General features: G+C 39.4%; 1 protein-coding gene across 7 annotated transcripts in view; it reads left to right on the plus strand.

Moving 5' to 3' along the window:
- kmt2ca (lysine (K)-specific methyltransferase 2Ca) overlaps positions 1 to 14,594 on the plus strand; it is a 491,907-nt gene that overhangs the window by 343,394 nt on the left and 133,919 nt on the right. For 6 of the 7 annotated variants that reach the window (XR_013889503.1, XM_080213017.1, XM_080213041.1 and 3 more), the window contains exon 15: positions 4,766 to 4,882. The exons of the other annotated variant lie outside the window; for it this stretch is intronic. Coding sequence is in view for 5 of the 6 variants with exons in the window: in XM_080213017.1 (XP_080069143.1) it covers positions 4,766 to 4,882 (117 nt within the window). In the remaining variant the exon portion in view is untranslated. The remainder of the gene's footprint in view (positions 1 to 4,765; positions 4,883 to 14,594) is intronic. 7 annotated transcript variants of the gene reach the window in all.

Consider the following 14,594-nt stretch of genomic DNA (forward strand, 5'->3'; position numbering starts at 1 on the left):
CTCACTCCTCTCATATTCCGCTGCGTGACTCTCATACAAATGGAATTCTTTCTCCTGTACCTTGGAAAATGTTGGCATCAGATGTCAAATCAGAAGCAGATGTCACTGAGGATGTACACTTTGGAAAACTATAAAAGTAACAAGAAGGCAAATTAAATATTCGCTTGCTGTATAATATGTATTTAATTGCAGTTGTTTTCAGTGCAGCCTGACTCCAAGGAATGGATAACCTTTTACCAGTGCAGTACATGTCTATGCAAGTTTCTGTGGTGCTAAAGGAAATGTGTTAATTATTGAAACTATAGTCTGAACAGTGAAATGCATAATTTCGATGTAAACGTGCACTTAACATCTGTAGCTTGGTTCCATCAGCCGACTAACCAAGTGTTAGGTGCTGTGGTGAACCTCCAAGCCAACTCATCAGCATCAGAACTGGGAGCTGGCTCAAAAATCATTCTGGAAAGTTGCCTTACATAACTTTTAAAAGCTATACATAGCAACATGGAAGAAGGATGCTAGTTTTTTATTGTGTCCAATAGATTAGCTTTTGAATCATTGTGCTCTGCCAGCTGTGTCCAGCCTAAATTATGGACTGTGACCATGTGAGTACTTAACTGCATTTGTCAGTCTGCAGATTAACAATACAATTATTGAGCAGGTATGTATTTTTGCCCTTTTAGGATAACTGCGTGTTTGTCAAAGTCCGAAATGAACTAATTTCATGTAGTTGATGTGTCCTATCTTTGTTGTTGTACTTGCTCCTTCTGCAGAGGATCTCTCAACAGCTGGATAGCGCAGAATGACTCTGTTCCTTTGAGCCTTCAGTGCCTGATATTAGCTCTTCATCACTTAAGAATTTAGTATCCATTTTTGCTGTTCACCTTGAATGAGGTCATTGCCTAAGGAATGATGAATAGAATTGGATGAAGACTTTTGTCTGTGCAGTCCAGATAGTTGAGGGCATGCTCAGTGGACCTGTTGGTCTTGTCTTTTCCATTGTTTTCTGGGCTGGGATTGGTGTAAACACCGTAGAGAAGGACAATGATTCATGTAGTTCAACTCCAGTTAAGAAATCGGGGCCCTGTATTCATGTGAGCCAGTGACATTCCAAACTGATTAAAGTAGGCCTTATTGATGGTGTTTTCAAATCACTTATATAAAAGGTGACATCACTTAACATTTCCTGATTGAGCCTTCAGAGTGTGAACTGCCATGTGATTATATATATTCTGGAGCTTTTGAATTTTCTTAACATGCATTGAACATTTGAGCATTTTCCACTTAATTTTATTCTGAAATTTTGTGATGTCTATGAATTTCTTCAAACCATTATCAGACATCCTGCCCATATACCTCCTGATTTTATGCAATGTATCTATGAATTTAGCGGTTTACTCATTGTAATAAATGTAGTTGTCTTTGTCATTTAGTTTTGAATTCCCTTTTGTACTCCTGGTTGTGACTTGCTTATATTTTAAGTTGTGGGCTACATTTTATTGCCCTCTCCTTAGTTGCCCTGCAAAGATATTAATGAGCCTTTGTTTTGAACCACTGCAGTTGGTTGATTCTCTAACCAGAAAGGCCAGTCGCTCCATTTGTTGAACACCTCTGGTTGTTAAACATTCTTCTTGGTGAGCTGATGGGCAGGGGGGGATAAATCCACAAGTTTAAGGTGCTGGGGAGTAGGTACAGAGGAGATGTCGGGGTAAGTTTTTCACTCCGAGGCTGGTGAGTGAGTGGAATCGGCTGCTGTCGGTGGTGGTGGAGGCGAACTTGTTGGGGTCTTTTAAGAGACTTCTGGATGAGTATATGGGATTTAATGGGATTGAGGGTTATAGGTAGGCCTAGTAGGTAGGGATGTGATCAGCGCAACTTGTGGGCCGAAGGGCCTGCTTGTGCTGTAGTTTTTCTATGTTCTGTGTTCTAAATCCTATCTGGTTTTTGTGCCTTTTGAGATAGTTAATATCTAGTGTAATGGACTTAAATGCAACAGGTAGTTTGCAACAAATTCCATCGATTCCAAACTTGGGTGTCCTGCTGGAGGAGGTTGAAGCAAACAGTACTGACCTATTTGAATTTTATGCGTCTTTGATGCTGCAGAATAAAATGTTTCCTTCAGCCGCTAGTATTGCATCTGATAGTTAGGTTCTTTTTACTTGTTGCACACCTCCACCTCGACATTGGGGATCATTCTGCCTGGGATAACCTGTGTGAAAGGTGATACGTTACCAACAACGATACAGTCATCCAAATGAAAGAACATCAACAAATCCCACTGAAAATAAAGATTGTATCATTGATTTGATTTATTATTGTCACAAACAAACAGTGAATAGTATACTGTGAAAAGTACTGTTTCTTGCACTGTACAGACAAAGCATACCATACAAAGAGAAGGAAAGGTGAGGGTACAGAATGTAGTCTTACCAGACATGGCTAGGGTATAGAGAACGATCAACTTAATATGAGGCAAGTCCATTCAAAAGTCTGATGGCAGCTGGGAAGAAGCTGTTTTTGAGTCAGTTGATGCAATTTGGTGCACCACCAGCACTCTACTGCATAATTTCAAGAAGATTTGCAAATTCCATGTGCTACTAAATAATTATTTCATGCATACGTGGTAAAGGTTTAAGTTTACATATGTGTGAACTGAAAGCTTTCCAGGCATCAAAATTCATATAATTGCCCATCATTTGGCCCATTATCCACAATTCTGATTTCATCAGTAAATACTGTAGCAACTAACTAGATGAGAAAGGAGTTGCATAAGAGAGAAAATAAGAGAGATGTAATTCATGCCCTAAAAGGTGCACTGATTAAGGTTTTCCTGCCACTCAGGTTGGTAATTTCAATTTGATCTGGATGTTTACGCAGATTAGTGTTAAGTTTTGTGGTCAACTCTGAGACCATGGGCAGAATTCTCCATTCTTATTCACCTCTCCCCCACTTCTAGCAGAAATGAAAAACTTGGTGCTCAGCCAAAACTCCATTCACTGCAGCAGCACCAGAGAATCCCATCTACTGGCTGTGTGCGCGTGTGTCTTCGATCTTCGGGAACATACTTTGTTTTATTTGAATTGCATTTCCTATTTTTAGCTTCTTAATTATTCCAATCATTTATTCAAACTAAATAAGTATTTAATACAGAATTATCTATGTCTTTCAGGTTAGGTGATGCCTTTAGTGGTATTGGGAGAGGAAAGCCTCACTGAGTTTGGTTATACATGACTTGAGGCACAGTAACAAATGAAGGTTTTTATCTCTCTAACTTTACATAAGATTATGACACTTGGACATTTGCATCACCTTATTTTATGCTCTTAAGAATTAAAAATGTGTCCTTGTTAAATGAGAGGTCATACAAACAGGACATCCATTGATTGGCCCTTTGACGGTCCCTTTTCATCTTAAAAGACGCTACTTGTAGTTATTTATGCCTAGCATATTTATTTTTGAAATGAGACTTTTTTCCTCTTGTGTAATTGGTCAATGGTATTCTGTGATTAAAATCATTGCTGGGAATGCATAACGCAAATTTTTTTTTTGACTACACATTGCGTTTATGTAATTTGTTTCATTCTTTTGCACAGTTACATAATTCCATTAGAGCATCAATAATAATCATTTCCTTCATAAGATTTAGTTTGGTATGAAATTTATGATGCTTTTGCAGTAGAACACAGTTCTTTGGAAGATGTACTCTCTCGTAGTGATTTAGAATCTTTGAACTTCTCCTGAAATTTGGTGTTTATCAGTTCTGAAAAATTGTGTTTGAGAACTGCTAGTGCTCTTCCATTGAACTAGAGGTTTTCACAGCTTATTTTTAATTTATTAATTCTACTTTGCATATTATAATGTTGAAATTAAAGGAGCTGTATTTTTTTATTATTTGAAACATAATTTCACGTGTTTGTATTTCTCTTGAGGGTCATTTTATGAATTATGGAATGCGTCCTCAATCCCGGTTGGGGTAGAGTGATGAATGTGATTGAGTCAATATGCTCATCATTGTAGGCTGTGGTGATGGAGCTCAGTTTTGAATGGATTGGAAATGCCTCTACTATTTATTTAATACACTCACGATCAAAACAGCATTCCTGGATGAGAAGCAGAAGCATTTCTAAGTTTAAAGTGTACTCTTAGTTGAGCAAATGGGGCCAGTGGGTATGGATATCAGGAAACAGAAAAGGCTGAAAGTTTTGAACAGAAGGGTTAATGTTTCTGATACAGATCCTTAATTGATACTTTCCTTCGAATGCTTCTTGAACTCCTGTCTATGAAGAGCATTTTCTGTTTTCATTACAGATTATCGATAACTGCATTTTTCTCTTCTAATTTTTCTTATTTTTATTAAACTATTGATTGTGAAAGGTTGGCACTGTCAGCAATTTAGTTACAAGTGACGCAGGATTAAGAAATGCAGCTCCTTTAAGTTAGAGTTTCTCATTTTCATGAAGAAAATGAGACGTATTTAGGACAGAAGTGTTCTAATTTTTTCTTCATCCATCTCTCCCTTGGCAGAGTGCATTTGTAAATAAATAATTTGATTGCAGCAGGACAATTTTGGTTCCTTGGCCTCATATACGTTCTTTTCGGTGCACAGTCTGATTTCGCAATTTTATTTATCTAAAACTTCATACCTTACAAGAGAAAAAATGTCCTAAGCTTTCTTCTTTTTTTTGCATATTAGTTTCATGTTTAGGAGTTAAGTTTACTTTGCTGGGGGTTTCCCCAATTACATCTTTTTTCACCTACCATATCCTAGGGCATGTGGGCGACAAATGCCATGAGTTCCCCTTCCTGGTCTACAGACAATTATGAATTTCGGGAGAGTATGGTAAAAACAAAGCAACCTCAGAACACCATTTGGAACATCAAAGTGGTAATTCATATTATTTCAGATTTTTATTCCTTTTCTGTTTACATTTGGCTTGGGTCTCTCTCTCTCTTGTATCTGCTAAGGTAGTGAAATGATTATTTTTATTCCTGGTTCATTCAACTCTCTGATATAACATGAATTATAGCTGTTCTGCATTAGAGAAGATGATTGTTCCTTCAAAAACTAATGCTCCTTTTGACGGGTGATGTCTTCCCTTCTGTCTCTGCACATAAGGCAACAGAGATTGGAGAATCAGTGCGACTCCTGTTGTAGCTTTATCTCCCAACATGTACATGTTACAAGTACAGCTTTGCTTCTGGAAATGTAGAATTTCCAAATGGTTCCCCCTGAACCATGCTGATGGTTCTTGTTTGCCTGTTGTTGTTAGTGTACTGATTCTGCTTTACACCTTAGAAAAGATTTATTTTTCAGTTCTGCAAGATTCTCTAGATTTTTTTTTAAACTGAAGGACGGTTTCTTTTTGAAAAGCCACAATGAAGTTTTCTTCTTATGGGGGTAACACAACCTCCTTCATCCGATACACAGGAGTCATACAGAGTTGATGGCACAAAACAGTTCATTTAGGCCAACTTGTCTATTCTAGATTATGCTCCACACGGGTATTCTTTTGCCACTTTTCCTCTAATCCTATAGGTACGCCCTTCTATTCCTTTCTCCCTTATCTTAATCTAGCTTCCCCTTAAATAAAGCTGTGCTACTTACTTCAGATGCTCCTTGTGGTACATAAGGAGTAGAAGCAGTTCAACCTGGTAGTGTGTTCCAAATTCATGCCACTATCTGGATAAAACACTTCCTCCTGGGTTCTCTATTTATTTATCAGTTGTATTAGTGACTCTGTAATATTTATTGCCTCCCGTTTTGAACACCCCATCAAGTGCAAACATTTCCCCTGCATCTACCCTTTCATTATCTCAAAGACTTCTACCAGATACTCCATGAGTATCAGCCCTCTAATCAAACTAGTCAACATACCTTACTTTCCACTTTTGGAATCTGTGTTGACTTTCCTAGATCCTATCCAAACCAGGTTATATTATATGTGTACCATCTAATCTAACTTTCACAGGTTTGACACCGATTTCAAGTTCAATTCATGACGGTCCTATTTACTGAAAAGCTACCCTAAGTACAGATATATATAAATTAAGCCCTCCAGGTGCAGAGAAGAAACTCTTGTTCCATTTGTACCAAATGTTCCCGCCCCAGTTCAGGTAGGGGATTGGGCTCAAGCATGTAAGATTGCAGGAAAGGTAAACCAATGGATAATTTGTTTGGAATTCAGCTCATGCGCTGGTGGTCATCAGTTATTCAGTTCTGAACAAGTGACTGAAGTGTAATTCATATTTCTTTTAATCGGTGTGCAAATGGTTAACCACTGCACTTTTGGTACAATCATCAGTACAGGATCGTCATAAGTTGCAATCCAAATGAGCACTGGTGTACCACAGAAGGAATTAGCTGCAGCTGCTAAACCCATCCCACTGACATTTTGTTCCCTCTTTCCAAAAGGTGTGTCTCCTGGTGTTGTAAGAAATATTTGTGATACACAACTGGCCCTTCTCTCCCTCAGTGTCAAACTTCTACTATAGCACTTGAGTGTGGAAATAACCTTCAATGAGCAGATAGTCTGAGAAGGCTGCATAGAATACCCCCAGAATTCAACATGGATTTTTCTTCTCTCCATCCCAAGTTTTAGTGGATAAATATACAGTCTGGAATGATATGGTACCTGACAGACCACAAAAATCTCTAGTTCAAATGCAAGTCAATGTGGAGTTCATGCCTTTCAACCAGGTTAATGGGAGGAACACATGTTTATTCTGAAACTGCGATACAAGCCCACCTGTATCTTCTTTTCTTTCATTGTAAGGGGATACCATTTGGTTGTGAGTTTCTCTTGTTGATGTAAATGACACTATTAAGTTTAAACAAAGCTTGGCAACTATTTTTTCCATATCAGATCAATACTTGTGAATTACCAAACACTGAATTGCTAGTTTAGTAGATCCATTTCTTGACCATAGAGCAGGACTTCCCAAAGATTGAAAACACTTGAGGTGACCACTTCGTGAATCCGCAGCCAACACAAGGGTTTCTGTCAAAATATCTGTAAGGCACTTGCTTAGAACACCTTGTAAGCTTTCACAAAATATTACAGTCTTGACTGATTAGCTGCAGATGATGTGTGGATTGCTCCAAGTTGACCTGAACATTGCAGAACCTTTCTGCCAATGTGCTAAATTTGGACTAATGTTTTTACGTGAAGGTTGAATGAATGAGAAAAATGCTACAGTGGTTATTTCTTTACTAATTCTTTGAAGGAAGTCCAAGTTCATAACACAAATATGACAGTCCAGCTGTTTTAGATTGTGTTATGGTGTTGTTGTATTCAAATTTCAATGCTGTCCGTCCCAGTCAAAAAACTAAAAAGCTGTGCCAAACAAAAATAATTTATACAGGAGTGAGGAACCAACAAAGGTCAGAATTGAAGCACTCTATATAATATTATATATATTTCTTGCCCTTGGGGTGTTACAGTGAATTAGTACTAGGGAACATGAATATCCAGCTCAAAAAATGAGGCATGTTTTTCGTAAAGGTTGGAAAAAATTTATGAAGACAGTAAAATCAGAATTTATGTTCAAACAGAAGCGGATAAAAATGCACAGAATACATTTAGTGTACTTAAAAATAATTTCTAATGAATATGATAAACTCTGTTCCTTCAATGTGATGCATTTTAATTAATCTTAATAAAATATTTAGTTTATTTTCCTAAACAGGCCACTTTTCTCAATTATTGGAACTTGCTTTTCTCTTTTTAAATTTTTACTTATTTCTCCCTAGACCTATAAAGCAATGGTCAACTGTCCTCTTGATTAATGCTGAAACATCACCTGAGTCTATTATTGGCCAGTGAGAAGATTCTGTAGTAAACATTCTTTGGAATGATTTTAACATGCTGTGTCAATGACAATGACAACCTGCCAACAAAATCCCAAGGACATTCTTCTGTTTGCTGCCTTAGGTCTCAATACTTCATCGAACTGACCAGCTTCATTCCCTTTGACTTTAATTAAGTTGTTCCCTCCAAATTAAAACTAACTTTCTTGCGAAATGTTTAGAGAGAAATGCACTTGTGCTGCAACAGTGGGCAGCATAGTTAACATTTAAAATTTTGGATTCTAGCTTAATAGAGAGCAATGCTTTTTTTCAACTGATTTTAGAATATGCCCAAACTCTGTTGGATTCCAGCAAGAGTTCCCTAATCTCCAAGGGAAGTAGGTGTGACTGGCCCTGCTTTCTCTCAGGCAGATTTGGCGCTGTTCAAATTTGTAACTGTAATCTTACTTTCAGTATTTCTTAAAAAAAAGTTTTTAATACTGTATATTTCTCCAACAGTGAATGTGTAGATTTCGTTGCTTCCAATTTAAAATACACTGGCTTAAAAATTGTAGCATCCTTCTTAATATGGCTGCTACCCCATTTCAAGTTCTGTACATCCTGTCACAAACATTTGCAGAAATTAGTATTTACCTGCTTTATCCTTAGATCTGCCTTTATTTCTCCACAAGAGTATATTAAGAAGCATTAAATCATTGGAAAGTGATCCTTGAAGGCAGTGTCTGTTCAACAGGTTTGTGTGCACTGTGATACATGGAAACAAACATAGAAAATAGTAACAGGAGGAGGCCATTCAGCTCTTCAAGCCTCCTCCACCATGCAATATGACCATGATTGTTCATCAGATTTAATATGCTGATCCCGCCTTCACCCTCATATCCCTTGATCCCTTTAACCCCAGGAGCTATATCTAATTCCTTCTTGAAATCTTCCCTTATCGTCAAACTATGACCCCTAGTTCTGGACTCTCCCACCATTGGGAATATTCTTTCTGAATATACCCCATCTAATCCTGTTAGAATTTTGTAAGTTTTGGTGAGATCCCTTCTCACTCTTCTAAACTACAATGAATATAGAACATAGAACACTACAGCACGAATAGGCCCTTCGGCCCAAGAGTTGTGCCGATCACATCAACACCTACCAATCCAATTGGGGGTTATAGACCTATCTATAACCCCCAATCCCATTAAATCCCATATACTCATCCAGAAGTCTTTTAAAGACCCCAGCGAGTTCGCCTCCACCACCACTGACGGCAGCCGATTCCATTCACTCACCACCTTCTGAGTGAAAAACTTACCCCTAACATCACTTCTGTACTTGCCTCCCCGCACCTTAAATCTGTGTCCTCTCGTAGCGACCATTTCAACCCGGGGAAATAGCCTCTGAGAATCCACCCTATCCATTCCTCTCAACATTTTATAAACTTCTATCAGGTCGCCTCTCAACCTTCGTCTCTCCAGGGAAAAGAGACCCAGCTCCCTCAACCTAACTTCATAAGGCATGCCTCCCAGTCCAGGCAACATCCTTGTAAATCTCCTCTGTACCCTTTCAATAGCTTCTACGTCCTTCCTATAGTGAGGCGACCAGAACTGCGCACAGTACTCCAAGTGAGGCCTGACAAGGGTCTTATAAAGTTGCAGCATTACCTCCCGATTCCTAAACTCAATCCCTCGATTAATATAACCCTAACTGACTTAGCCTCTCCTCATATGATACACCTGCCATCCCAGGAATCAGCCTGGTAATCCTTCACTTCACTCCCTCAAAGGCAAGGGCATCCTTCCTCACATAAGGACACCAAAACAGCACACAATATTCCAGCTGTGGCCTCACCAACACCATATATAATTGCAGTAAAACATCCCAATTCCTATACTCAAGTCCTTTTGCTATGAAGGCCAACATACCATTTGCCTTTTGTACTGTCTGCTGTACTTATGCCCTTTCAGTGACTGATGCATGAGGTCACAAAGATCTTGTTGAGTATCCACCTCTCAGTTTACACCCATTCAAATAATAATCTGCTTTCCTGTTTTTGCTACTGAAGTGGATAACCTCACATTTATCTACATTGTCCTACATCTGTCATGCATATGGCCACTCACTTAGCCTGTCCAAATCACACTTAAAACATCTGTTCTACGTCCTTCTCACAGCTCCCTCTCCCCACCCAACTTTCTATCATCTGCAAATTTGGAGATGATGTATAAATTTCCCTCATCCAAATCATTAACATGTAAGGTAAACAGTTGGGGTCCGAGTACATATCCCATTTATTACAACTCTTTGCTTCCCCTCTGCTAACCAGCTTTCTATCTATCTCAAGACACAAGATGGACTGTACTTCAAATAGTTTGCAGATTAACCAATATAGGAACACATACAGAATTGGTTCTCTAGCATTTCATATAGTTGAGGAGAAATCATCAAGCTGTGAAATGTTTCAGAAGAAATTTTAATTTCTTATTCCAAGATCTGAGTAAGAAGGTAGCTGTATTGTCTGTCAGCTATAAAGATTTTAACCATTTACCCAACTGTTTTTGGTAATGCAACTAATGCAGACTGCTACTGTTGAACCAAAGGAAGTGGATGAGATCCTTCTTTGCATCGGTATTCACAAAGGAGAGCGACACAATTGATGATGTCTCGGAGGGGTATGTAAACCCTCTAGAGCAAGCCATCATTATGAGGAAGGAAGTGTTAGGTGTATTAACAAGAACTAAGGTGGACAAACCCCCAGGGCCAAATTATATCTATCCAGAATTACTGAGACAGACAAGAGGAAATTGCTGGGCCTCTAGCAGATTCTGATTGCCAAGCTACCAGAAGGACATGAAGGATGTAGAGAAAAGGTTGACCAGGATGTGGCCTGGTATGCTATGCCTAGCCACGAGGGGAGATTGAATAAACTGGGATTGTTCTGCCTGGAAAGACAGGCTGATGGGCGACCTGATAAAGTTTATATAATTATGAGGGGCATATATAAGGTGAATAATTGGAAACTTTTCCTAGAGCAGAAATGACAATTACAGGGGGGCACAAGTTCAAGGTAAGGTGGGGGAAATGTTCAGTAGAGATGTGTGGGGAAAGTTTTTTTACACAGAGGGTGGTGGGGGGTCTGGAATGCACTGCCAAGTGAGGTGGTTGAGGCAGACACATTAGTAACATTTAAGACTTACCTTTATAGACGCATGAAAGGTGGGAAATGGAGGGATACAGGCAGTTGGTCTAGATAGGACAACGTAATTTGCACAGGCTTGGTGGGCTGAAGGTCTTGTTCCTGTGCTATACTGTTCTTTGTACTTTAGTCTAAGCTCTGAAAGGGCCATTTTTGTTGGGTGTGCCTGGTGTCCAGCGATTGTGTTCAATGTCACTGTTTACTGGTGTTCCTGTTTTGATCAGCGTTATTTTGTTCTGAGTCTCGAGGCAGTGTTTTTGGCATTTATCTTCAGACTCGTTCTCTATCATTCAGTTTCCTTTCTATGGTGCACCAGTGCTGCTTTCAGTAAAGTTGCAGATTGTGATTCAATCCTGATGAAAGAACAAAGAAAAGTACTGCACACGAACAGGCATTTCGGCCATCAAAGCCTGTGCCAAACATGATGCCCTAACTGAACTAAAAACAAAGCACACTATGTGACTTAAACATGTAATTTAGGCTGACACATCAGTGTGCAACCAAGGGTGTGCTGCCGCCCAAAGGACGGCATGGTAGCACAGTAGTTAGCACTGCTGTTTCATAGCTCAAGGACCTAGGTTCAGTTCCCGGCTTGGGTCACTGTCTATGGAGTTTGCACATTCTCCTTATGTTTGTATGGGTTTCCTCCGGGTGCTCCGGTTTCCTCCCACAGTCCAAAGATGTGCGGGTTAGGTTGATTGGCCATGCTAAAAATTGCCCCTTAGTGTCCTGAGATGCGTAGGTTAAAGGGGTTAGTGGGTAAATGTGTAGGGATATTGGGGTAGGGCATGGGTGGGATTGTGGGTGATGCAGACTCGATGGGCCAGATGGCCTCTTTCTGCACTGTAGGGTTTCTGTGATTTTAAGTACTAGCTTCCAGGTGATAGATTAAACCAAGGCTATCTGAAGAATTAGATTGTATATCCAAGTAAGGATGATGTATTTCTTGGGAATAATGTTCCCATGCTGTCTATGTCCTTCTAGCTGGTTGAGGTCCAGGTTTGGGAGGTACCGCAGAGGAAGCTGTGGCGAGTAGACAGTAAATACTGCAGCCACTGGAGGTGGTAGTGGAGATGGTGGATGTTTACCCAAGTGGATGAAGTGCCAGTTAAACAATCTGTCTTTTTCTGGATAGTGTCAAACCAGTTGATATTGGTGCGTCTGCATCTTTCCAGACAAATGGAGTCTGCTCCATCACACTGTTAGTTTGTGCCTCACTGGCAGTGAAAGGTTTTGGCCATAGAAAATCCAATGTTTCTTCACGTATCCGGGCGGAAAATTGCCTCTATCACCTGACCCTGCTCTTAACAAGCCTAACAAACAGACACATGAATGGTTATTCATCTTATTTACGTTTTCTGGGACCCTGTGAACAAAGGAACAATTGTGTGTGTCAACCTAATATACATGAAGCAACTTGGGATGTAATAGGGCATTATGTAAGTGCAGTTTCAGAGTGCAAGGCTGAGGCTCAAGCATTATAATGTTCTCATTTGGTCATATTTGAGAACTGCATTCAGTTGAAGCGCAAGATAAAAATGCAAGCTTTGGAACAGTGCAGAGAAGATCCAATTGGTAATCCCTAATAGCAGAGAACTGAATTATATTGGGAAGTGTTTTTGTTAAATTTCCACTTTTCACCCTTGCAAGCGGGAGGAGGGTGGCATGATGGTACAGTGGTTAGCACTGCTGCCTCACAGCACCAACAACCCAGGTTTGATTCCAGCCTTGGGTGACTGTGTGGGTTCTCTCCAGGTGCTCCAGTTTCCTCCCACAGTCCAAAGATGTGCTAGTTTGGTGGATAAGCCTTGGTAAATCCACTGGATTTTAGGGGTATGTTGATAGGGGTGGGCCTGGGTAAGGTGCACTTTCAGAGTCTTGGTGCAGACTCAATGGGCCAAATGGCTGCCTCCTGCACTGTAGGGATTCAGTGGTTCGTAGAAATATAAAAAATGCTCAATTTTAAAAAAAAAGAGGTTAACCTAGAAAATGTTGTTATTGATTGAAACAGAGTGGATTGTAGGTACAAGTAGTAAAAATACCATTTCAGGATGATGCCAGGATCCGCTTCACATAGGATAATCTTCTGAGAAGAATGCTTGAGGCAAACACTCTGAAATAATTTGTGTGTGTTGAACGCTATGATAGTGAGATCAGAAATTTCTACGAAAGCTTATGTTTTATGGCCTACCTCAGATATGTTTGTTTTTGTCATTGTGTCTTCTATGTTTGATCCATTTACCTCCAGTATTTGAGAGCAGTCAAATTTGACCTCAGGTTTTGAATTGTGGCCAACTGGGACTTGTTATCAGTTTGCTCTCAACTGGACCAAAGTATCAGTTGACTAATTTTAAGATGTTTGCAGATTACTTCCAAATCTACGAGCACCCATGGTGACTGCAGAGAAAGGTGTCAACAAAATGTCAGCCTCATGACCTGAAAAGGCCTTTACAAGCCACTGTATCTATTATTTAGTTAATCATCTTTTTAAAAGAGGATAGAAAATCATTCTGCTAGAAAGTAAGTTACCAAGTTTTTTTTTGCTGCTGTGGCATCAGTTTTGACAGTTCGATTTAATGACCTTCGGGCTCTTTTAGGACTGGCATCAAATGTTGTCTATCAACTTCAGCGATCCTTGGAACTCATCCACTACTGTTAACCTTAACATTACAATCTATAACATCTTTTTGCAAAGATTATGGGCAAGGATTTTTTTCTTACTGCACCATTTAAAGATTGATTGTAGGTTTCACCACAGAGGTATATTTAGATATCTGGCATACAATATTGATAGGAATGATGTAACCTCCACAGCTGTGCAGTAACTTCTTTTTGATTCTTAAGTCTCTTCTCTTCCAACAACAATATACTTTGCATGGCTTTTGGGAATGTTTTAAACTGCTTGGTTAGAAAGTAAAACCCCATTTATCATTAACAACTGCACTAATGGATGTCTTTAATGCCTTATAATATCTCCAAAAGCATATGTTCCATCAAAGCATTGCTGCCTCTGTGTACCAATGTTGACTTCTAGGGTAAGGAAAATTGACCTGGCTACCTGCATTTGATTGCAATTCAGTGATCCGGCTTGAAGTTCAGGACAGATCAGGCATTGTTGTGGTTGCCAGGAATTAAACAGTTGTTTTGTTTTTGTTGTCCAGTCTTACGAAGCGAAGAATATGCATTTGCGCAAGATACCAGAGAAGTCTGAAGCCTTTGGAGATCTCCTTTTCCCCCACCCAACCTACCAAAGATCTGAATAAATGACTATAGAGGAGGAGCTTACCATTTACGGAAAAAATAGGCAGATAAAAGCAGCAATGTCTGAAGTTTTCTGTCAATAATGAGGCCTTTACACAATTTGTAGATTTTCTAAACATGTATTTGTAGCATACAAGTCCGTGTTATTTGACAGTAACAAAGAGGTTCTCCTTTCTTTGAGCGTAGTTTCCAATCCTCTCCACTGATTTATTGCTGATTTTTAGTGCTTGCAGGTTAATATTTAATTTGAAAATAAGGTCCATCAAAAAGACATAAGAACTAATCTAAGAACTGTGACTAATTTGCAGTGTGCTTGGGAAAAAAACATTGTTTTGCCAGCTGACA

Source organism: Carcharhinus amblyrhynchos, chromosome 2 (genome assembly GCF_965287045.1).
Source record: "Carcharhinus amblyrhynchos chromosome 2, sCarAmb.v2.hapA, whole genome shotgun sequence".
In the NCBI taxonomy this organism is placed as follows: domain Eukaryota; kingdom Metazoa; phylum Chordata; class Chondrichthyes; order Carcharhiniformes; family Carcharhinidae; genus Carcharhinus; species Carcharhinus amblyrhynchos.